This window comes from Papio anubis, chromosome 18, assembly GCF_008728515.1.
Source record: "Papio anubis isolate 15944 chromosome 18, Panubis1.0, whole genome shotgun sequence".
NCBI classification, from domain to species: domain Eukaryota; kingdom Metazoa; phylum Chordata; class Mammalia; order Primates; family Cercopithecidae; genus Papio; species Papio anubis.
In genome coordinates, this window is record NC_044993.1 from 64902242 (window position 1) to 64928807 (window position 26566).

Genomic DNA, 26566 nt, shown 5'->3' on the forward strand with positions numbered 1-26566 from the left:
CTGCAGTAAGGGAATAGCAACAAGGATGGACACGGATAGTGTATGCCCTCAAAGAACCTATAATGTAGTGCACTCAAGTGGCCAGCGGACATGGAGAGGTCAACAATGGCATCTAATGTGTGCCAGGCACAGGGCTAGCTTCTTTATGTTTATTTTCATACTTAATTCTTAAAGAATTCTGATTTTAAAATGAGAAAACTGAGACTCTAAGAAATTAATTTGCCCCAGGTCACACCACTAGGAAACTGTAGAACCTTCATCTTACTTATTTCACCTCTCTTGCTTTGCTAAATGCCACAAACATGGAGATAACGGAGTTCACAGGCAGAGTATCCAGCTTAGAGGTCTTTATGGGAGTCTTCACAGAGGAGCACAGAGGCTGAAGGATGGATGAGATGTCAAATCAGGAAATGGGGTTAGGAAAAGAAGGAAAGAGGAATTCCATTTTTACAGGGTGTTGCATGCAGCAATCCACACTTATCTAAAAAAAAATTTCAAATGGTGAAATTTTGGATGCTGTACAAAGTTGAATGGAAAAAATATTCAGGGGTAAGGGGCATTCAAGGATTTCCCCAATCCACACTGCCATACCATTCCTAAGCCAGCCCCAAGAAGACTGGCTGTGAAGGTCTCTCAGGCATATGCCATCCTCAGGATGGACGCATGTGTGGTCATCACTGCCTGAGCTGTGGGACTGTCCAGCTCTACCCTAGACTCGGATGTCAGCCCAAAGATATTAAGCTGGGAAGCTGATCAAGGGCAGTGTTGAGGATATTAGCAACCCATCCAGTGGCCCAGAGCAATTTATGAGAATTCTAATTAGATACAAGGACTTCTGTAACCACACAAACACTCTCTACTCTGTCTGCCAGCATGGGGTCCCCTGCTGTCAAAAGCTATCTTGTATGCTTCAGTGGAAGAGCGACCAACATAAAAAGGACTCAGGATGCCAACACTGACCCACTCAGAGGGAGAAAGTGAGCTTCTCCCTTGACTTCCCTGCCAAGGCTCCCCGACTCCAAGATCTTTGAGCATCATTATGCTGAACGGTGCTTTTAAAGCTCTAGAGTCCATTGCAGCAAGGCTCCTTATTAACATGAGAGCAGGGTTTGTGGTCCTCTCCAATCTGAATTATTGCTGGCAAAAGTTGCAGTACAAAAGGAACAGACAGAACCTGATGAACTAAAATTGTGTGTGTGTGTGTATCTGTATCTTTCAAATATTTAACATATGATTATATGTCCAAATATGATATAACTAGGGTCACTCACTAGTTTTAAAACTTGGAGAGTCCAGGCAAAATTGGTTGAATTGGTCACTCTATTCATGTTATTATTTTTGGAGACAAGGTCTCACTCTGTCACCCAGGCTGGACTGCAGTGGCATGATCATGGCTTACTGCAGCCTCAAACTCCTGAGCTCAAGTAATCCTCCTGCCTCAGTCTCCTGAGTAGGTGGGCCTACAAGCATGTACCACCATGCTCAGCTAATTTTTAAAATTGTTTTTGTAGAGATGGGTTTTTCTATGTTGCCTGGGCTGATCTTGAACCCCTGGATTCAGGCAATCCTCCCACCTCACACTCCTGAGTAGTTAAGATCACAGGCGCGAGCCACTGCACCTAGCCTAATATAATATCAATGAGAGAGATATATGTGCCATATCTTTCAAATATTTCACATATACTATATATGTAATATATATATAATCTATTATATACACCTAAATATGATATAGGTGCAATTGAATATACCATATACATAATTTTTAAAATATATAATATATACATCTAATTTTATGTGTTATATGAACTCAGACTAGACATCAGGGACGAGTAATGTGTACTGGAGTTTAAAAATAAATCCACAACCATTAAAACTGAGCTAAATACAAAGAAGATTAAATGCTTCTCAATGCTAAAAAGTATTACTTATAGCTAAGCTGACCCGGCCGCCTGCAACCCAGGTTTCTCCTTGCAGCTTGGTTTAGTGGAAAAATGATCAGAATTGGACTCAGATGAACTAGAGCCAATTGTTACCTCTATAAAAGTCTGAACAGGGTGTTGTCCATTGGCTGGTAGCATCAGCATCACCCGGGAGCTTGTTAGAAATGCTGGGTCTCAGGCTCCACCCTAGACCCACTGAAACAGAGTCTTTGTTTTAGGAAGATCCCCAGGTGATTCTTGCTCATGGTAAAGCTAAAGAAGCTCTGCTGCAGTTCACTTGACCCACTGGAGCCTCATTGTCCTGCTTTGTGGAATGGAGATACTAAGAGTTACTTCAGAATGTTATATAAAGGCTTACTAGGATATTATATGTGATGTGCTTGGCATAATGCTGAACCATAGATGAGAGGCCCCAAAACAATTTTTTTCCCTACTTTTTCTCAGCACCATTTGTATCTGAACAATAAAATTAGGCATTCTTGTTCTTCTCGGTATCTTGTTTTCTGGTCCCTAGATATCAGAAGGGTTTGACCTTTATGGTCTTTCTTCCGCTTCTTCAAATCCCAGAATCATTTTTTTGAAAATCACAAAATGTATGAGATAGATGGGACCTATGGGATCACCTGTTCACCTTTACTTCAAAGCCAGAAATGCTATTCTTTAAGTCCAAGGCTTACCCAGTCTTCAGGTTCTCACTCAAGTGTCACCTTTTAGGGACCAAGCAGAATCGAGGTACTCAATAAAGAGTTGCTGGGTGCTGGATGAATAAATGACAGAGGCTTCTATGAACCCTGGCCCATTCTATTTTTTGTCTAAATCTTGCCACACTTGTTTTCTTTATGAATCATTCTGTCCTTTATTCTTATATTTAAAGATACTAGTTATGTCTCGTATTTCTGCTTGACCACTCTATCATCTACCCAACACACCTAAGAAGAATATATATGTATATACATATACATACATAAGAATATATACCACATATATAACACATGTATGTATATATGTATTTATGTCTACATATGTGTATATATACATATATGATATAAATTTATATATGTGAACTACTAGACATGTTTCAATTTTAGGATAAGATGTTTTGCATTTATACATCTGTTAATCTACTGGACTGTAAGTTCATTGAGGGTAAGAAGAAAAAGACCATGACATCCCCTTCTTGGAACATCAGTGTCTACGAAGGCATCTGTTTCTCAGTAAATGTTGGGTATCGATGCTGATCAATGCCGGAAAGTGCCAATGAGCACTGCTACTCCAGGACTGAGAGTCAAAGATGCCATGGTGCACTCTATCATTTTAGAAAGACCACAGACAATTAGATGGGAAAAGGAAGGCCACATCTTGCTAGGATCTTGTGTATGCTTCCAGGCAGATGAGCAGTCTTTTTCCTAGGGAAATGCGTGGCAGGCTTCACGTAAGAGGTTCCCTCAATAACCAAACACTCCATTCAAAGGTTATATTTACACAGCTCATTAGGAAAATTTTTTATACTTTTGACACTCATTAGACTCATAATCGTCCACTGAAGCTACTGTATAACAAGAGATAAACACTCCATTCTAGATGAATAATTAGGTACTGCTCAGCACTGTGCTCTTTACACATCTAATTTTAGAGCATAATTAATCCTGCTGAAGCTGCATACGATAAGTGAAATATTTATGCAGCTGTGTTAATTCATGTATTTACTCCTAGAGAGACATTCAGAATTGGTCATGGCTTTCCGGGAAGATCATCTGGAGACACCCCCTGGAGCAATGGCATTTTCTCTCCCAAGTCTTTGCCTCCAGATGGCCTCAAGAGATGAAGCTGAAAAGACACACTTCCCAAACCCAACAGTCTGACCAGGAAGGCAATGAGCCAGAACAGAAAATATCTATGAGAACCTAGATGTTCTGTAAGTATATCAACAAACCCCTGGCCTATCTGGATGCTTTTACTGTTTATTTTTTATTTGATGCAAAGAAGACCTTTTCTGTTTAGCACCACAAACGTCGTTTCTATGTTACTAACTTGACTATATTATTGCCAGTGCAACACTAAAGAAGTTGTTTGATACTAGAGTAGTGCACAGGCAACTATGGTGATGATGAGAAGGAGAAGGATGAAGAGGAGGAGGAGGGTGGTGGTGACGGCCATGATGATGGTGGTGATGATGGTGGTAATGAGGATGATGGCATTGGTCATGATGATGATGATGATAATGACTGATGGTGATGATGATGGTGATGGTAATGATGATGATAATGATAATAATGATATCAGAGGTGTGTGAACCAGAACAACTCTTTATCTTAAATAGGAGCCGAGTAAAATGAGGCTGAGCCCTACTAGGCTGCATTCCCAAATGGCTTACGGCATTCTAAGTCACAAGATGAGATAGAAGGTGGGCACAAGATATAGATCATAAAGACCTTGCTGATAAAACAGGTTGCGGTAAAGAAGCCGGCCAAAACCCACCAAAACCAAGATGGCAAAGAGAGTGACCTCTGGTCATCCCCACTGCTACACTCCCACCAGCGCCATGACAGTTTACAAATGCCATGGCAACGTCAGGAAGTTACCCTACATGGTCTAAAAAAGGGATGCATGAATAATCCACCCCTTGTTTAGCATGTCATCAAGAAATAACCATAAAAATGGGCAACCAGCAGCCCTTGGGTCTGCTCTATGGAGTAGCCATTCTTTTATTCCTTCATTTTCTTAATAAACTTGCTTTGACTTTACTCCATGGACTCGCCCTGAATTCTTTCTTGCATGAGATCCGAGAACCCTCTCTTGAGATCTACATCAACACCCCTTTTCTGTAACAACGATGGTGATGGCTAACATTTATTGAACCACTTCTATGTTACAGGGTCTATGCTAAGCTATGCACTTGACATGTATTCTCCCATTTCATCTTCACACCAACCTTATTGGTAAATATTTCTGTATCCTTTCACAGATGAATAAACTGAGGCTAAAAAAGATCACTTCTTTCAAAGAAGTATTTGTAAATGCAACAGATTTAGTTCAGATGTGCACTAAATTACTCCTTCCTAAAGGATTTACACATCTTAAGAGTTGAATTAGTCATCTTTGATAGATACCTTAGAGAATTAAATGTAACAACAGTCTTCCCTAATTGGTCCCCTTCCAGAGGAAGGTCCCTGAAGTAGAAGCTTTGCCCCTTACTAGCTAGGGGATTTGCCCTCTGAGATTGAATTTCCTCCTCTGTAAAGTGGGAATAAGCAACATTTAACCTCATAAGGTTACGAAGATTACATTGAGGAACATATGTAATGCATCCAGTATGATGATTGACATATCCAAGTCCCTAAATATGTTAGCTGTTTTATAATAGATGGTTCGAGAGTGACACCAATGGTGGGTGGGGCTAGAGTTAGAACTCACTTATTTGACAGATACCTATCACATTTAAAAGTTTCCTGCCGAATGAAATACATCTTAATATCAACCATTCATCTACACACGTATTTATTCATTCAACCCTTTATTGACCAATTACCTGTGATGTTCAGTGTTTTGTTTTAATGCTGGAAACAAGACTCCTGTTTGCTGAGTAGTTCCCCCCTGTAAGGGTGTTTATCCACCCCCGTGACAGGCAAAACATTTGGCCCCAATTCTTCAGTGTACTCTCAGTGTCCACACTTTTGCCATAAAACTTCAAAATCTGTCATATGAAAGGTAGAGTATACCCGCAATCCCTTGACCATGAACTTGGACACCTGACTTGCTTTGGACAGAAGGATATTAGCAGACATGAACATGACCAAGCAGCGGCTTGAAATGTGCCTGTGCAGCTAAGCATTCCTTTCTGTGCTTCTGCCATAGCCAGGAAAAGAGTTTCCCCAGGTAGCTGCTACCCTTTCAGCCTGAGACAGCATAAACACGTGTGGAGCAGAGACCACACTGTTAAATCATGGGCTTGTGGCAGGAAGCAGAGGCACTATCCCCACCCCAGGCAGAGCTTTTCCACTCAACCTGCGCTACCATGAGGAAAAGAAATGCTTATTATTGTACGCCTCTAAGATCTCACAGCAAAAAGCTGACCAACACAGCCACAAATCATTATTACACAACAGAGAACATGGCCAGTGATCTGAGGAAGGTACGAATGCCCTAAGGGGAATTCAAAGACTCAGATGTTCTTATTTGGGAGTTAAATATAAAACACCTTTCGCATGTTTGATGGCACTGTGAGAATCTAGGATTTAATTCTGTGAATAGAAAGCAGATAAGAAGCCAGAAGTAATTGTGCACTTCATTCAAATTCACACCAACCCTACGCACTAGCTAACCTCTGCCTATTTTGATATTGCATTTCACCGTAGTGGTAACTACATTTTTCTCTCCCACCTCTAGCCCAGCATAGCACATTCAGTAACCATCTCTGAATATAGCCTCCACCTATTAGAATGGTGCTTCTGCCCTCTGGCCTGAGCCTTTCTATCCCCCTCATACTGAGCTCATTTTTGGTGTTAACCTGCTATCTGAGCTGACTTTGCTTTTTCCATGTCCTCAGTGTTATTAATGAAAAGGAAACCAACCTGCCATTCCAAGCCATGGCCAGTCTCTAGAGGCCATGCCAGGAAACTCTGGGCTACAGTGAGATTACCAGCTATGAAGTAGAAAGGGCAGACAGGAAGAAATGCTTCTGGTGACACAGCTGGCCCAAGTGGCTGTTTAGTTCTATAAATGCCACAGTCTCATTAGGCTGTAACAGAGATTGAATTTCCTTCATTCCTCCATGGGAGAAGAACATGAGTTGCCAAGTTGGTACAACCTGACCCCACCCTGAGTCATGCCTGGTGAGTCTAGGAAAGAGTCTTTGACCTCAAAACGCATCAGGAATCCTTTCTCTGGAATGAAATTGGGACTGATTACAGCCTAGTTATGTAATTTTGTACAGCAGGGTCTCTCAACCACAGCCTACCAACATGTGCAGTTGGATAATTCTGTGTTTTGTGATGTAGGGGGCTATCCTGAACCCTGTAAGGTGTTTCCCTGCATCTTCTAGCCCTGGCCTCTACCCATGAGATCAGCAAGCACATTCCCAGCAGTGATCACTGAATGTGTCTCCAGGCACTGCCAAATGTCACCTGGGGGACAAAATTGCCCTTTACCCTCTGAGAACCACGGCCCTAGAGATAAGGCCTATGAATTCCCACTTAAGGCACCAGGACTGCCCTGTCTCCTGTCTTTTTCTAAACCTATTTAACTCTTTCCTAAATCCCCCGAGAGAGACTGTATCCTTAGAATACTTTTGTTTGTTAAATTTAGTTATCTAGAATTGCTTTCCATTATAAGCAATCTAAAGAACCATGGTTTCATGTGACAGGAACTCAGTAAATATTTTTAGGGAGCAAACTCATCATGCAAAGATCTACTGGGAAGCCCAGGAACAAACAGAGCGAGTGCGAGGGTCTCAAGTCCCCCTAAAGAAAGGGGTCACCTCGGGTCTTACCATCACCCACAAACTGAAGCAAGGCCAGGTCGATCTGCCTCTTCCAAGGAGAGCCTTTCTGAAGGGCAATTCCATAACCAGTGGTGGCAAAGATGTACCCACTCCCGATGGTCACCAGCTTGCAGCCTTCATCCCTCCCGGCCTTGTAATTCAAGACCGCGGCATCATAGATGAAAGCATCCAGCTTCCTGAAATGACAAGAAACCAGGGGGTCAGAGGGATGGCCAGGTACCACCTCGGGGTCTGGCTCCTGAGGCCTGATCCTGAAAGCATCACACACTTTCTTTCATGCTGGTGATGATGACTCATGGCCTCTCTATCCCCTCGTCATAAAAGGATCTATTTTTAATGAGGAGATAAAAGCCAGAACCTTTTCTCTCCAACTTACAAGAGGCAGCTAAATAAAGACATGAAGGATCCATATACCCAAGTGAGTAAACAGTCGAGTTTGCTGGTTTGCTAAGTGTTTGTCCTTAACACTCCCAACAGTAGAGAACACTGGCCTATTTAGAAAGGTTTGCATCAGAAAAAAATAAACCACTAAGGGGCAGAAGAATTTGGTGGTAGTATATGTGAAGGAGAAAGGAACTAAATAGGAATGGTGTTTTTTCCTCCCAAGAGAAATATGTGTGCTGCTTATTTATCATACAGAAATTATTGCAGAATGTTTAAAAATCCAAATAATATAGAAAAGTATTAAAAATCATTAAAATTAAAACTACCTATAATTCTATAACTCAGATGCAACCTTTGTTGTTAGTGAACAGCCTTCCAAACTTTTTAATGAGTATGCACAAACACGCATACACAGAGACTGGCAAACTTTTTTCTGTAAACACAAGATAATAAATAGTTGAGGCTTTGTGAGCCATACAGTCTCTGTTGCAGCTATTAAACTCTGCTGTTCTAGGGTGTTACGGGCTGCACTGTGTCCACCCCTAACATTCATACAGAAGTAGGATGAACCCCTAATCCACTGTGGCTGGCATCCTTATAAAAAGGAGAAATCTGAACACAGACATGCATACAGGGAGAATACCATATGAAGACTGGAGTTATGCTGCTGCAAGCCAAGAGCTACCAGAAGCCAGGAGAGAGGCCTGGAACAGATAGATCCCTCCTTGGAGCCTTCGGTGGAAGCGTGGTCCTGCACATGCCCTGATCTTGGACATCTAGCCTCCAGAGCTGCGAGACAGTCGTTTCTGTTGTTTAAGCCACTCAGGTTGCATTCCTTTGTTATGGCTGCCCTTGGAAACCAAGACATAGCGCCAAAGCAGCCATAGAGAATGTGTAAATAAACGAACTTTGCTCTGTTCCAATAAAATGTTATTTAGGAAAACAGATGGGTCCATGGGCTGTAGTTTGCCAACCCTTGTTTTAATCCTGAAAATGTGATTATGCCACACAAACTATTTCACAAATTGCTTTCTTCTCTCATTCCATAGTGAATATATTTCCACGTCAATAAACGTAGCACTTTTAAATTTTTTGATATACTTATTTTTATTGAGGTATAATGTATGTGCAATAAAATGCTTGATGAATTTTTACATACGTATATATCCTTGAAATCACCATGCGGTTCAAAATGTGGAATGTTATCATTTCCTTAGAAATCCTATGCATGCCCCAGAAAACAAACATCAGGTAATCTCTCCAAGGGCACAATTGTGCCTAAATATTATTATTATTATTATTCAGATGGAGTCTCACTCTGTTGCCCAGGCTGGAGTGCAATGGTACGATCTCAGCTCACTGCCACCTCCACCTCCTGGATTCAAGTGATTCTCGTGCCTCAGCCTCCCAAATAACTGGGATTACAGGTGCCTGCCACCACTCCCGGCTAATTTTTATAGTTTTAGTAGAGACAGGTTTCACCATGTTGGTCAGGCTGGACTTGAACTCCTGGCCTGAAGTATCCACCCACCTTGGCTTCCCAAAGTGCTGGGATTACAGGCCCTAATTATGATTAGATCCCTATCAGTGGTCCTGGATATTGTTTCCAAATGTTAAAGTTATTTAACGAGGCTGAAATGATCACTGTGGAATGCAGGGATGAACGTCTCAACTCTAAAATGAGTAAGAAAACTAAATTGGAGATGACTCAATTTCATGACACTTTCTCAACCTTATTGCCTTTCTTTCTTTAACAAGAAAACATAAAACAGTGAAGCAAAAAAATAAAAATAAAAATGGCAAAGAGAGGATGTGAAATACTGCATCCTTTCAGAGACAGCTGCCGAAGGACTCCCTATGGGAACAAAACTATTTGGCAGGTTTACAGCCATGTTCTTCATTTTAATTTTTTTGTTTCTATAATGGTTTGAGGTGGCGCAAAACTGTAGGACTTGTCTCATCCATAGAAACACTCTGAAGCTTTGATCTCAAGGTGGGGGAATCAGAGACTTGGTATTAAGCTCTGAGAGTATTTAAAGGGAATCAGATCAAGCAGTAGCAGAAGAGAACTGGGCACTGATTGGCAACAGTGATGGTAACCTAGAAATGTCATTTGTAACCTAGAGCAACCTAGAGCTTGGCTTGATGACAGCAAGTCAAGAGAAACAGCCAGCAATAGTGAGACCTATAGAAATATGGGATGGAGAGTTATACAAGGTCAAAAGTAATTTGTGTATCGTGAGAGTAAGGTGTGTAACAAGAACACTGGAGTAGTACGTAAAAGGGACCTGAGTTCTAGTCTAGGCTAGGATGATGGTGCAACCTAAGGAAAGTCACTTTCTCCTTTTGGATTTCTGGTTTCTCCTCTGTGAGAGGAGGTGGTCATTGTGGTATTGCTGAGACAATTGTTCAGCTGTGGCATTCTAAGATTCTATGAGCCAATAGACATCTTCTGTGGCTATCCATAGGGAAATTGAAACTCTGGATAACACATGTATCCTGAGGACTTAGGGCCATGGAAGGTGTTGGTCTCTTGAAAAAGCTGAGATACTTGCAACGTCAATACTTCCCATATCCAAGTTGCCATGGAGATACAGAACCTTGGTTTTATTTAGACTTTCTAAGTCCCACCCAACACTCATCTCTCCATTCCTCAAAAAATAAACATAAACACACACACGTACACACAGGCACATTCAAACATTAAGGCCCTCTGTTGGAATTCATGGGGTGAAACCTTCTCCCATCCTGCTAAGCCACTGTGTCCTGGGGTGCTGCTGGGCTGGAAATCTAACCATGTACCTAGCAACCACATGAGAGTTGTCCAGAAGCAGTTTAAGTTGGTATTTTATGGACAGGCATAGACATCTGCCAATCAGTACCATATTTCATGACAGGTCTTTTTGAGCTGAGCAACAAACAGACATATGAGTACAAGGAAAAAAGAAAGTTTTCTTTGGGAACAAAGTTTGTAAAAGCACAATGCTGAAAAGTCAGAGGCAGGACAGCTGCAAAAGATGTGGTTGACTCTGACCAATGCAATTACACATTCGCATGACTGGGGTGGGCTGGTGGTCATGCTCTCAGAGGGGTCTGGCCATGGAGGGGCACAAATGGGCCAGCCCTCCATGGCCTGACTGTCATCTTAGGGCCATGTCAGAACCAAAGTAATGACAACACAGAAAGGAAACCGTAAGGCCACACGAACTGGTTTCTAGACTCTAGAAAGCTGGGGCCTACACACAATGGCTACAGATAGCTGCATGTTTAAAAACATCCTGGGGCATACACAGTCCCCTTTAAGGGAGATGGTCATTGTCTGAGACCCTGTCTCACACCAGTCAGAATGGGCTATTATTAAAAAGTCAAAAAAATAACAGATGCTGGCAAGGTTATGAAGAAAGAGAAATGATTATACACTGTTGATGGGAGTGTAGATTAGTGAAACCATTGTGGAAAGCAGTGTGGCAATTCCTCAAAGACCTGTACTGGGTATATACCCAAAGGAATGTAAATCATTCTATTATAAAGACACATGCACACATATGTTCACTGCAGCACTATTCACAATAGCAAAGACACAGCATCAACCTAAATGCCCACCAGTGATAGACTGGATAAAGAAAATGTGGCACATACACACTATTGAATACTATGCAGCCATAAAAAGAACAAGATCACGTCCTTTGCAGAGACATGAATGGAGCTGCAGACCATTATCCTGAGCAAACTGATGCAGGAACAAACTATGAATTAAAATAATAGCAAATGGAATCACTAATAATCACTTTGAAAAAAAGAGATGGCCATTGTCTGCAAGGTGTTTTATAAAATACTTAGCATTTTACAGACATCATCCCACTGAAGCCTCACAACTATCCAGTAGCAAGATATGATTATTATTGTTGTTATTATTTTCCTATTCTGTCTATGAGCAGAAAAGTTTCAGAGAGGCTAAGGCAGCCTGGGGCTCCATGGTGATATTTCCAGACTTTATATTATAAAACCCTCTAGGACAACACTGTCCAATAGGACTTTCTGCAATGCTGGAAATGCTCTGACACGGTCTACTATGAATGTTGAGCACTTGAAATATGGTTAGTGCAACTGAGTTGTAGATTTCATTTAATTTCATTGATTTAGATTTTAACATAGGGGATCCCACGTGCCTATGGACTATTGGCAATGGACGGCACAGCCCTACATGTTCCGTGGCAAGCAAGGGGGAGGCTTAGGGAGCAGGACTCTGGGTCTCCCTTCTTGCTCTGACCCAAAAAGTCTACTTTTGATCTGTTTTCTATCAGAAAAAATAATTGTTCCCGTTGTTAGAAATAAAAATCCCCTAAATCTCTGAGATTTGTCATCAGGGACTTTGGGCAAAGCACCTGTATTTCTGAGGCTCAGTTTTCTCTATGAAAAATGGATCCAACTTGCTGGGCATGGTGGCTCACACCTGTAGTCCCAGCACTTTGGGAGGCTGAGGTGGGTGGATCACCTGAGGTCAGGAGTTTGAGACCAGCCTGACCAACATGGAGAAACCCCGTCTTTACTAAAAATACCAAAAAAAAAAAAAAAAAAAATAGTTGGGCGAGGTGGCACATGCCTGTAATCCCAGCTACTCAGGAGGCTGAGGCAGGATAATAACTTGAAACTGGGAGGCGGAGGTTGCAGTGAGCCGAGATTGCGCCATTGCACTCCAGCCTGGGCAACAAGAGCAAAACTCCATCTCAAAAAAAAGAAAAATAAAAGGAAAGAAAAATAGAGCCAACATTATTTGCCCTTAAAGGGCTGTTGGGAATAAAGTGATATAAGTAAAGTATGTGTGCAATGCTCAGAACAAAACAAATGCTCAAAACACATAAATGCATTTGATCAAATTCAGATTTTATGGCAAAAGGGCTCACCAATTTTATGGATCCTATAGGAGAAATCCAGTTCTGCATACTTTATATGCATTATTATATTTTTTTGGTCCTTCTCCTTGTGCAGGGATGGGCATACTACCGCTTTCCCTATTGTCAGATGGAGAAACTGAGGCATTGAGCATTAAAGTGACTCAGCACCATCACCCAGCCCATACATGTCAAAAGTTGCATTGGAACCTACGCAGTCTGACACCAAAGGCAACTGACATAACCACTGTGATCAAGCCATGTTATCCATAAGACTTGTGGAGTAAGTGGAGGCAACTCTATTACTTAGGAAATTCAGATTGGGGATTTTAGCTATAAATAAGCCAAATGTTTTGAAAGAAGAGGCAAGGATGGGGCCAGAGCAGCCAGAGTTTCAATAGTTGTGGTGGGTTGTTCCACTTCATCTGTCTCATTCCTAACAGCCGCACAGTCATCTAAGGGGCTGGAGTTACCTTCATAGAAAACTCTTGCCTCTAACATAGTCTACTGCAGTCCATCGGAAGACATTTAGGTGTAGGTGGCCATAGCTTCTTGTTGAAGATGGAAGGTAAGAAAGAGAAAAAAGGCCACCTGAAATAGAAACGCGCCATATTTCAAGTGCTTAGTTTCCATAGTAGACAGTGTCAGAGTATTGGTCCAATGTGGACCAACGGCATTTACAGGGGTTGAGCTGCGACTGCTGCATGCAGAATGACTTGTTAGGCTGCAGCCTGGCATTGGCAGCACTGGCTTGGAACACCATTGAGGGGCTGGTTCCTTAGAACCAAGAGCAGCCAGCTGAAAGCCCAATTAAGAACACACAGCTAAGGGAACCCAGTTACTCTTCTCTGCTTGGTGCATGTTCTCTTCCTTTTTTCAAGAGGAAATTGTCTTTGTGCCACATTCTCAGTTCATACCAGGTACCAGGGTTGTGTTTCTCCCACTGGGTAGCAGGAGGTTCAGAGGTCAGGTCTGAGAACTGTGGGATGTTGCCCATGATGAGGAGAGAGATCCCATCTGACACACTGGAGTCCATGGCACCTTTCTGCCTCCACTCCCTATAGAAGATGTTGGAGAGGAGTGATCACTCTTCTCCAATGTCTGTGACAGACCAAAGACACCTTGGCTTTCCATCATGAGGGCTAGAGCAGTGCTGGAGCCCAAATGAATTCCACGCTATGCTAGCTGCATGACAGGCTCACCCCCTGCCAGGCGTCTTAGTGGCTGTGCGGGTGCCATTACCTTCTCCATCACCGGCAGTTCCTCAAGGAGCACAGATGATTAGAAATGACAGTAATTCAGAATGAGAGGGGGAAATAAGACCTCCTCTCTGTAAATTAGCAAAGAAGCAAGGTAAGGAGGGATGTCACATGTGCCCCATGCTACTTTAACCTAGTGGTTTCCTGCCAGACTTATTGACAGCGCTCAAGAGCTGCTACAGCTTTCACAAGTGTGTAGATCTGACCCCATTCCTTTAGTCTGTGGGTCTCTCTTATACCTGCACAATGGCCTTGAAAGTCCAATCCTAGCCCCAAGACTGTTTGTTGGCAAATCTAATTGTCCCTACACCGGGGAGGACCATACCCCACAGTCGAAGCATGGACACGTTAGGGATGGGAATTTGTATTGTCAAGTGACTTGACATTTCCTAATCAAAAGTTTCCGGTTTTAGCTCATCATCTTCTTATGCATGTTTGCAGATGCTCTCTGGGGGTCTCAGCACATTTAAAGGCTAATTATATAGTTAAAGTTAATTATTCATTCATTAACATTCAAGAAGCCTTTAACAAGACACTGCTTGTCTTGATGAATTAATGAAACCAGCGTGTGCGTGTGTGTGGGGGTGTGTGTGTGTGTATGTTACTGAAAATTAAAACATCTCTTTGATGATAACTGAATGTATTTTTTTCAGGTCAAACCAAACACTTGCCAGGAAGAGAAACACATTAACGCGTGAGGTCAGTTGGCATGTTTGGGCAACTGTGGAACAGGGAACACAATTCAGATTTATCTTCACCAGCTCCATGAGTGAAGCCCAGTCATGGGACCTCTCTGAGCTTCAGTTTTTTCATCTGCAAGACGGGAAATAATACCTTATTACAGGGCTGGCTGTTGGATGGATTAAAATGGAAGTGAAGGTGTTTTGTTTGTAATTGCAGATGCCGATGTGATTTAGGAGATTGTCTGGCAGTGGTGGTATCACTATGCAGAGAAGCAGTGGAGGTGTGGAGCACCACCAGGTACCCATCGGGGAAGGGCATTCATGATCCCCAGAAATGGTACCACTGGGGCATGACAACCTTTGAAATTGTTTACTTGGGCAAGAGACACTCAACCTATACAGAGACTATCTGCCATCAGCACAGGATGGCCTAAAACTGGCTTTGGGAAAATGGCCTAGAATCACATTTTGATTCTGGGTTTGTGAATACAAACTCTAAAGTCAGAGTTATACCAATATTGATGAATTTTCACAAAGGAAGCATTTTTCAAAGCAAACTCCATTAAGCTAATTTAATTCCTCGATCGATGTCTTGCATAGCATAGTTAAATCATTTCCAATTTTTTTGGAAACATTTTTACTGGGGTCAATTCTTTTGTGTTTAAATTTTATAAATATTTGCTTCATCAATCAGCATTTGGACCACAACAAATTTTACTAATTTATAACTTCTGACATTTTGAGTTCCCTTTTGTGGTTATTATTTCCACTAAGTCCAATTCTCCTGGGTCAAAATTGTACAGAGAACCAAAATTAGCTGAGAAGATTTGAGTCATCTATGGATTTTTAGTCAATACCAAATTTCACCCTATGTGCTTTCAGCTCTTGTCAGTTTACTTTGTGTGGGTTATTTCTACCAATAATATTCACTGTGAATTGGGCAAAAAAGATGGATAGTTAATATTTATTTTTTAGCTGAGAATAAATCCTGAGCGATTTTATAAGACAGAGGTGGTAAGAAGCAGAGAAGAGGAGAGGATAAAAGAGAGGAAGAGAACTAGGCAGGAGGAAGAGATCCAGATGGAAGGAGGTACCAAGCAAAACAGGAAGACAGAGACAGAAAGAAAGAAAGAAGAAAAGATGAGAAAGAGAAAGTGAGAAAGAGAAACAGTGAAGGAGAAAGAGATAGTAGTGAGGTACAGAGAGGGAGAGAATAAAAAGTGAGATATATTAATTGCAAGAAACTAAGAGAAAAAAAGGAGGGAAAGAAACAAAGAGAAAGAGGATAGAAGAAGGTGATGAGGAGGGAGTGAGAAGGACAGTGATATAGTTTGGCTGTGTCCCCACCCAAATCTCATCTTGAATTGTAGCTCTCATAATTCCCACCTGTTGTGGGAGGGACCTGGTGGGTGATAAGTGAATCATGGGGGCAGTTTCCCCCATACAGTTCTCATGGGAGAGAATAAATCTCATGAGATACGATTGTTTTAGAAGAGTTTTCCCCTCTTACTTGGTTCTCATTCTCTCTTGCCTGCCACCATGTAAGACATGCCTTTCACCTTCCACTATGATTGTGAGGCTTCCCTAGCCACATGGAACTGTGAGTCCATTAAACCTCTTTTTCCTTGTAAATTACCACTCTCGGGTATGTCTTTATCAGCAGTGTGAAAATGGGCTAATAGAGAGGGAAGGGGAGAGAGAGAGGGAGAGGGGGAGAAAGAAAGAGGGAGGGTGGGGATAGAGAGAGACAGACAGAGAAAGAGACAGAAAGAATACCCAAGAGATGGAATGTACCCACTTTGTCTATTGACTGCTAATTTCAAAGAGAGGGAAGGACTGAAATGGTTGAGCAAATCCATCTAGCTGTAAGTACTTTGTTTCTGTTAAATTTAATGTCAGACCCAAACTGACTATGCCCAAGGAGTTGACAGAGTATGTAATCCAGTCTCTTCATTTTTCAGATGAGGACACTGAGGCCCAGAGATCTCTGCTCAATGTTTCCAGACCGGCCTGTCACTCACCAAAGCAGTGCGCCTTCAGGACACCATTGCCGGGCTCTTCCAGTGCAAGGCCTCAGCTGGGACGCAGGGTCAGAGAACTGGCTCTGCACACTTTGTGGAAAGTTGGGCAAGTCTAAATATTTCTCTAAGCCTTGATTTCCCCATCTGACAGGAAGGAAAACATAATCTGTCTCCTATGTTGGTGCACTGGTTGAATGAAGTCACAGTCATAAATTTGGTGAATTGCAAAGCACTATGCAATACTGTTTTTTCTTCACCACAACTCACGCTCTGACATCGGCACAGTATTGGTTCTTTCTGGAATGTTACTCTTTATGGAGCTTCTTAGAGTGGACTTTTCAAGGGTTGGGATCAGAGCTAACCATTCTGCTGCTGATTTCATGAACCATAGCATTTTTATAATATTAGATGGCTCAAAAAGTTTCCTTTGTTCAGACTTTTCTTGAACATTTACTATGTGCTGGACTCTTTGCCTGAATATCTCATTTAATCTTTGCAATGCACTTCTAAGTGAAGGCAGCACAATTAGTATAATTTTATAAGAGCGGAAAACTGTAGTTTAAGATGTTAATTAATTTTTCCAAGGTCCCAACACTGGATGTTACTGGAGTGAGAATTCGAATCCAGGATGCTTAGCCTTTAAGCACCCCATCATACTGTTAATAGTGATGATACCGCAGAACTTGTCACACAGAGAGGACTGAAAGACAGGGACTCCCGGGGGCCAGAAAACATGAGAGTGAAAGAGAGATTATGAAAAACATTGAGATTTGTGAAAATGCTATTATGTGTTAGATAGAGTGCAGGGTACTTTCCATAAGTCAACTTAGTTATTTCTCAGAGGAATTCCAGGAAGTGAGATTTTACACATGTGGGAATTAGGCTCAGGGAAGTTATTTAATTCGCCAAAGGTCACACAGCTGCTATTAGAGACAGAATGTTAAAGTAGGCATTTTTTACTCCACAATCCACTCAGAAAATATAAAAATAAGCAAATCAAATAAATTGACTATATAAATTTGAAGGCTTCTAGAAAATATAAATACTTACACCAAGAAATTCTATGTCCTGGTTTCATTCCTAGAAAACCACTTGTAGAGGTACACAGAGGAATCCCCAATGATCCTTAACACAGTCATATGACTGATAGCCCTCATCCCATCCCCCAAAAAAATCTAGTAAGAACAAAATGCTTTAAAAAACCTCTGATGCATGAATATCATAGAATTCTTTCCAGCAGTCAAAGAGAATGAAGGCAAAAAATGGAAAGCTCTCCAAAATATATCGTTCACTGAAAACCAAACAGTGACATACTGCATAGAGTTTGACAGCATTCCACAGAATAAAATTATATTCTTATGTGCAGACATATAAATATATGCAAATGCATACTGGGCACGGTGGCTCATCCTTGTAATCCCAGCACTTTGGGAGGCCGAAGTAGGTGGACTACTAAAGGTCAGGAGTTTGAGATCAGCCTGGGCAACATGGTGAAACCCCATCTCTATTAAAAATACAAAAATCAACTGGGCCTCATGGTGCACTCCTGTAGTCCCAGCTACTCAGGAGGCTGAGGCAGGAGAATCACTTGAACCTAGAAGGCGGAGGTTGCAGTGAGCCAAGATCGTACCACTGCACTCCAGCCTGGGCAACAGAGCAAGACTCTGTCACACAAAAACAAAAACACATACAAATGCATATAATAAAAGTCTGGGAGAAATGGAACGTACATCAAACAGACAACAGTTTGGCATTGAGATGCCAAGCCAAAGGAATGATTCTTTATCCGTATTTTCATTTTTTTTTTTTTTTACAATGAGGATATATTTTTTAATGAGAAGCAATATAGCAAAATGGTTAAGGGCATAACTCCTAGAGCCAGTTCAAATCCCAGCTCTGAAGCTTACCATCACTGTGCCTGCGTCATGACTTAACTTATCTATACAGTGGAGATGCCAGGCATGCCAACCTCATGGAGAAGCTGTGAAGATTAAATGAAGAGTTACAGGTAATGTACTCATAAAAGCTCCTGGAGCCAGGCACGGTAGCTCATGCCGGTAATCCCAACACTTTGGGAGGCTGATGAGGGCGGATCCTCTGAGATCGGGAGTTTGAGACCAGTCTGGCCAAGATGGTGAAACCCCATCTCTACTAAAAATACAAAAATTAGCTGGGTATGGTGGCGCACACCTGTAATCTCAGCTACTCTGGAGGCTGAGGCAGGAGAATTGCTTGATCCTGGGAGGTGGAGGTTGCAGTGGGCCGAGATCGTGCTGTTGCACTCCACCCTGGGTGAAGGAGCCAGACTCTGTCTCAGAAAGAAAAATACCTCCTGGCATGGAGTGATGGCTACCTAAACAACCGAGACCAGGAGGCAGGGGATAGGGATGGTACGGGAAATCAGCCAGCACAATTACCACGTGACGGTGGGAGTTCACAAGCAAGAATCCACTTTGCATACCTCTCTGCTGTGCATCCCTGTGGAATACAACACCACTCCTCACAGCATGCCCAGATAAAGTACTAGACAGCATCGCCTCTTCCCCTGGTCCCCAAGACAACTGAGGACAGCCTCCTCTGGCAGTGCTGATGTCAGACACCTATCAGGAGGTGATGATGGGAAAACCACACTACAGCCTAGGTGAGTATACCTCCAAATTCATGTCCACCTGGGACGTCAGAGTATGCCCTTATTTGAAAATCGTGTCTTTGCAGATATAATTATTTAGGGATCTTGAGATAAGTCATCCTGGATTTAGGGTGGGTCCTAACTCCAATGGCTGGAGTCCTTAGAAGAGGAGACATACCGAGGGAAGAAGGTTACCTGCAAATGGAGGCAGAGATTGGAGTGATGCAGCCACAAGCCGAGATATACCTGGAGGCACCAGAAACTGGAGGAGGCAAGGAATGACCCTCACTGAGAGCCTTCAAAGGGAGCAAGGTCCTGCTGACACCTTGATTTTGGACTTCTGGCCCCCAGAACTGAGATAATAAAATTCTGTTGTTGCAACCCACCACGCTTGTGGTCATTTGTTATGGCCACCCTAGGAAACTACTTCACTGGGGACACCTGAAGGTGCAGTACCTGAGTTCCTATCACTCCTCCACCTGCATTTCTCTACAGGAGGAAGGAGGCAGGGCTTGCTTTGGGAGAGGCAGCTGTCTGGAGTTGGCCCCGGGCACTTTCCATGGGGTGTAAACAGTGTCTTCTAACCTGTGCTAGAGGCTTTCGGTGGCCTGAGTGAGTCCAGTGCCAGGAAAACTCACTTCTCCCTGCAGCAAGAGAACACACAGGGCTGATACATTAACACCATGACCTTTTTAGCACCTGGGTCAGTGGAGATGTGTTTATAATTTTACGGTGGGGAGAAAGGAAGCTGAGCTATTCCAAATCTGCGATGCTTCATGGGCAAGAGCAACTTCCCAGCTCCTAACCCCACGACCTTGTAACAGATAGGTACAACCCTTGCCAAGCTGTTCCCTTCTCAGGACAAGCAGAGGATTAGCACAACATCACGGGTCAGAAAAGATGTTGGGTCTTCAACTGAATGCTGCCACTACTACTCACTAGATGTTAACCTTCGGATGAGCTCTGGCTTCTGCCTGAACTTCAGTGTCCTCCTCTACAAATGGAGAAAATGACTGTCTGGCAGAGTTGAATCAGGAGGAAATGAGATCACATGTTTGAAGTTCCCATGTGAGTTCAGCAAGCAATAACAAGAGGTGGGCCAGGTGTGTGGGGGCTCACACCTGTAATTCCAGCACTTTGGGAGGCCGAGGCAGGTGAATCACTTGAGGTCAGGAGTTTGACACCAGCCTGGAACAACGTGGCAAAACCCTGTCTCTACTAAAAGTGCAAAAATTAGCCAGGCCTGGTGGCGCACATCTGTGGTCCCCGTATTTGGGATGCTGAGGCACAAGAATCACTGGAACCCGGCAGGCGGAGGTTGCAGTGAGCTGAGACTCCAGCCCCGGTGAAACTCTGTCTCAAACAGACAAACAAAAACAAACAAGAGGTGATCCCTAACGATATAGAACCTGCCAGGGAGTTCCTGCTTCTTCACAGTTCTTCCCCAAGAGGAATTTTCTGACCATGTGCTTCCTGTGGCTTGGCTCGAATAGAAGAAATTCACTTCCTCCACCCTCTAGCTCCATGCATTCATTTATTTTCCTCATTTCAATGGAAGAAGAAACATTAGCCCTTTTGAAACAGTAGTAAAGATTTTAAAGAAAAAAAGAGATCTTTTGAAGTAAAAATATGAACAAAATTGGTATCAGGTTTTGTATAATGGTGGGCAATTAGAAACGGCCTTAATTGTGGAATATTATGAGAACAGTCATATTTTTTATTTTGTTTACATTGGGACTCAAAGCATGGGCTCTGCAGTAAGATTGATCCCAGACACGCTGCTTAATCTGTCAATGCCTATTTCCTCAAAGGTGGATGAAAATCATGATAGTCACCGTCATATAGGGTTGTCATGATGTTTAAGTTAGATAATGGAGGCAAAGCATTTAAAACAGTACCTGGCACTTAGGTAAGCTCCCAATAAATGGTACCTGTTGGTTAGAAATACCTCACTTGGGCTGGGTGCGGTAACTCATGCCTGCAATCCCAGCACTTTGGGAGGCTGAGGTGGGAGGATCACCTGAGGCCAGGAGTTCAAGACCAGCCTGGCCAACATGGCGAAACCCCATCTCTCCTAAAAATACACAAATTAACTGGGTGTGGTGGTGCACCCCTGTAATCCCACTACTTGGGAGGCTGTGGCATGAGAATCACTTAAACCTGGGAGATGGAGATTGCACTGAGCTGAGGTAGTACCACTGCACTCCAGCCTGGGCAACAGAGCAAGACTCTGTCTCAAACAAAAACAAAAAAGAAAGAAAGAAAAAAGAAATAAACAAACAATAAAAATAAAAACAAACAATAAAAAAAATAAAAAACAAGAATTGCTTTGTGTCCAAAGCAATTCAGGTAGCTCACATTCACTGTAATAGAATAAGGTTTACACATACGGATAAAGCAATTGGAGTTAAGTGAATTCAGAAGTGGAATAGTAGCTCGGCCTTAGGGAAAGTCAGGCCACAGGCTCCACAATTATGAAAAAAGAATCACGCATTAAGCTCTGAATTGTGCGGTAGTCCAAGCAAAAAGAAACCTGTAAGTTGTTACAAGAATTGTGTTGTCCACAAGATCAAAGCATGCCTCAAACAGAACAAAGCAATGCTCTTCATTGTACAGAAGTGTGAGGGATGCCACAGGACGACATTCTCCACAAGCTGTCCTATAATAACCATATCAGCAACCTTTTCAAAAATAACTATTTCTTGTAGTACCTTTCAGTGCTAGTTAAGGCATGATGAAAACACAAAGCAGTAAAAGCTAAATTAATTAATATTCCTCTAGCTCAATGAAACTATCACCTGGTCCTTAAATGTGGAAACTAAACAACAGAACTGTCCACTTTGATTGTGAAAAGCAAAACAAATTTGCATATGCACTGATTCAACTTGTATGAATTGTATACACGCGTTGACAATACAAGAATGAAATGCAGGAAAAACTACAGAATTATAGTCAGAAGAAACTTTTTTCTAGCTATTGCAAGTAATACTGTGTTGCTGAAAATTTGTTAAATGTGAAAGAATGTAAAGTCCATCATCCCAATCACCTAGCAGCATCTCTGATAACATTTTGATATATTTCTTTTTAGTCTGTCTTTTTACCTTTTTTTCCATCTCTGAGTTTAAAGAATTATGATCTCACTTTATTTAACTCCCCCCCAACAATTTTTTCTACTTTAAAAAAGGTTTTATAGGTGGCCTTGAAAATCCTTTAACGTTGTTTTAATAGAGCTTACAAGGAAATACTTCCAAGTACCAAAAAACAAACAAACAAACAAACAAACAAAAAAAAAACCAAACAAACAAAAAAAACAGATGTCTGTGTTTATTTGAGTTTTTATTAAGGAAAAAACTTCTTAACTCTATGATGTGGAAGCAATTTTTTTTGAGCTTTGTTTGCAGTGTGGGGGTGGATCTCAGAAACCAGGTCATTGTCGATCTGATTTTCTCTGGAGATGATGCTATCCCATTTAGAACAGCTCACTGAATCCTGATGTCTATGGTCGCTTTCAAATTCAGCAGCTGGAAATGAACCATTTGTGTTTGATTCTGTTTGGCTGATAAAATACAGCAAATAAAATCCGCTCAAATGGCATCTTTGAAAAAATTTGCTTTGCTGAGCAACTGAACTTCAGTGAAGATCCTTATACTCTTCTGGTTCACCTTTGCCTTGGGAATGCCAATATCCCAGAACCAGTTTCTTTTGAGGATAGAAATAATGCTGTGATTTCACCAATTCTCAGATCATCAATTAACAGGATATGTACTCTATCATGTATGCACATAAGTAATATCTAACTTTAGTTTTCAACTCTCCCCTGAACCATAATCCCACGTTTCCAACTGCTTAGAGTGGCATTTCCAAGTGGGGAAGTAAGCCTAACTTCCATACTTACTAATTCTGCAATGTAGTTACTTAGCTGAATAGCCTATTGGGTAATTAGGTTAACAATGTTGAACTTCAGATTCTTCATCTCTTAAAAGGGATATTAATGGTATCCAGATCGTAGGGGTGTTGTGAGGATTAATTGAGATTAGGCATGTGAAGTGCTTAGGGCTGCAGTTCACTAATTGTAAGGTCGCATTAAGTGCAAAGATGCCTGCAGATATGATGATGTGTCCCAAAGGCACTTCCAACTTAATATGCCTAAACCTAAACTTACATTTTGCCACATCACCCATCCTGCACCCTCCTCCTGAAATATCCTTCCTCTTCCTTGTCCTGTTTAGTCACTACAGAACTCCATCTCTCAACAGTCAACTAGCTAACCTCCCAAAGACATGGACTACCTACATCTGAATCACTAGAAGCGCTAATAAAACTGGACATTCCTGGCCAGGCGCGGTGGCTCACGCCTGTAGTTCCAGCAATTTGGGAGGCCAAGGCAGGTGGATCACCTGAGATTGGGAGTTTGAGTCCAGCCTGACAAACATGGAGAAACCCTGTCTCTACTAAAAAAATACAAAATTGACAGGGCATGGTGGTGCAAGCCTGTAATCCCAGCTACTCGGGAGGGCTGAGGCAGGAGAATCGCTTGAACCCGGAAGGCAAGGGTTGCGGTGAGCCGAGATCGTGCCATTGCACTCCAGCCTGGGCAACGACAGCAAAACTCCATTTCAAAAAAAAAAAAAAAAGGTACATTCCTAAATCTCACAGGCTTTGCAAACCTGTGCTCTAGGATAGGAATTCAGTGCTCATTTGTTTTTCAATGCAAAACTTTCTACAAAGACATTTCAAACATGTGCAGGGAGATGGGACTACACTGTTCCTTTGTTTTTACAGACAAGTCACTGAGGACAACTGAAGCCCTTTTAGAAAAATATTTATTGGTCAAAACACAATACTCCCTAATATTTTTTTAAATGTGCATCAAAAGACACTATCAATGTAAAGCTAGAACATAAAAAGGTAACCCATAGAATAGGAAAAAATATTTGCAAATTGTATATCTGATAAGGGATTGATATCCAGAATATATACAGAACTTCTAAAACCTAACAACAACAACAACAAAAAAGAAAACCCAAACAACCCAAATGTAAATGACCAAAAGACATGCATATCCACTTATCAAAAGAAGAAATACAATTGGCCAATAAGTAGGTAAAAAGCGCTCAATACCACTAATCATTACGGAAATGCAAATCAAAACTGCAATGAGATACCACCTCATACCCAGTAGGATGGCTACTACTAGAAAAACAGAAAACAAGTATTGGTGAGGATGTGGAGAAATTGGAACCCTTGTGCCCTGTTGGTGGGAATGCAAATGGGACTGTGGAAAACAGTATGGTTATTTCTCAATAATTAAAAATAGAATTGACATATGATCCAATTATTTCACTTCTGCATATATGCCCAAAAAAAACCAAAGTCTCAAAAATATATTCACACATCTATGTTCACAGAAGCATGATTCAAAATAGTCAAAATGCTGAGACAACTCAAGTGTCCACTGAAAGATGAATGGATGAGCAAAATGTGGTACCTGAATACAATGGAATAAATATTCCTTAAAAAGTAATAAAATTTTGACACATGCTAAAACATGGATAAACGTTATGCTAAGTGAAATAAGCTAGTCACAAAAAGACAAATACTGTATGATTCCACTTAGATGAGGTATTTAGAGTAGTCAAAATCATAAAGACGAAATGTAGAATGGTGGTTGCCAGGGGCTGGGGAAAAGGGGGATGAGGAGTTTTTGTTTAGTGGGTAGAGATTTGCAGTTTTACAAAAGAGCTTTGGAGACAGATGGTGGTAATGGTTGTACCACATGACGAATGCATTTAATACCACTGAACCATACACTTAAAAATGTGAAGATGGCAAATTTTATGCCATGTATATTTTATCACAATAAGGAAAAAAGACAATCCTGTCTTCCAATTCTTCTAACATGTAAAAAGAAACCAGCAGAGACCTGCCTGTTTTTCAACACTGTAGTGCTGAGAATGAAATCACACAGGGGACTGGGGACCCTGACAGCTGAAAACTGAGGCGTCTATTCTAAGGAAATTGGGACTTTTCCATAAATGTATACACCCGGAATTGTACATGAAAATCAATTAAAATAAAAACAAACTATCCCACTGTGTCTTGAAATATTAGGCTCTTTGGAGCTCTAGGGACGTTGTTTAATTTAAACCTGGCATAAGTGCGACGCTTGCAGTTTTGCCCCCATGCCAAAACGGCTTGGAGGACATCAGCTTCTGATGACTGAGCATTTGTAAATCTAAATCTGTCTCCACTCATTTCAGCTTCAGCTCCCTCTTCTAGGGCGGACGTTCTTAAAATTTGATTAGGGCATATTGGAGTCACCTGAAGAGCTTGTTAAACCACGCAGATCTTCAGACCCCTCCTTACAGAGATTCTGATTCAACTGGCTCAGTGGGGCTCAGCAATCTACATTTTTATTAGCACCTATTCTGATTCAGACTCAGGCTACCTTGAGAAGCATTCGTCTAGAAACCTGGGGTCACTGACGCTCATCCACCTTTGGTTCACCGGAGTCCCACAAGGCACAACAGATCTGTGCCTGAAAAATCCCATCTCTGTTGATGTTTACACATCAAACCCTCTTTTCTGATTTGTCTGATAATTTATCTCCATTTGCTATGAATTTCAATAAACAGTAAAACTTAGCTTTCAAGTTTTTCTCTGCCCATGCCTTTCTTCAAAAAATTATGGATTCCAAAGACAAGCATTTGGTCTGTCTACTCCGTATATGCCTATCCCAATAAAACATGTTTCTTAAACTCCTTTAAAGTAGTTCTCAGCTCTGTTGCACAATGAATAGTGTGTTGGACTTCTAAAACAGTAGTTCTCAAATATTTATGTGTCTCAAAATCACGTGGTGTGGCGTGGTCAGGGGAATGATGCTTATTATAATGAAGATTCACAGGCTCCATAGCTAGAAAGCCTTGTGCTGGGCCCAGGAATCTGCATTTTGACAGGTATTCATGTGATTCAGGTACACCTGGTCCATTGGCCAGGCTTGGAGGCACCCAATTTGGGGGCATGATTCTAAATCCTCTCTGCAAAACTGACAGTTGTTTGTATGTGTGGTTTCTCTGAGTTTTCTTAAGTGTTTGACACAAATAAAAGAATCTCAGAACTAGTTCAGAGATCAAAGAATTCAACCGTTTCACTTCTTAGATGGGGAAACTAGAAAGTGACTTGGAGAGGTGACATGACTCGTCCCAGGACACAGCTAGCTAATGCTCGAGCCCAGACTCAAACCCAGCTGGGACTG

General features: G+C 41.8%; 1 protein-coding gene across 2 annotated transcripts in view; it reads right to left on the reverse strand.

The window, feature by feature from the left end:
- The window catches only part of GRIN2A (glutamate ionotropic receptor NMDA type subunit 2A), a 428650-nt gene that overhangs the window by 38924 nt on the left and 363160 nt on the right, over window positions 1-26566 (reverse strand). For both annotated transcript variants that reach the window (XM_031658495.1, XM_031658494.1), the window contains exon 12: window positions 7432-7619. In XM_031658495.1, coding sequence (XP_031514355.1) covers window positions 7432-7619 — 188 coding nt within the window. The remainder of the gene's footprint in view (window positions 1-7431; window positions 7620-26566) is intronic.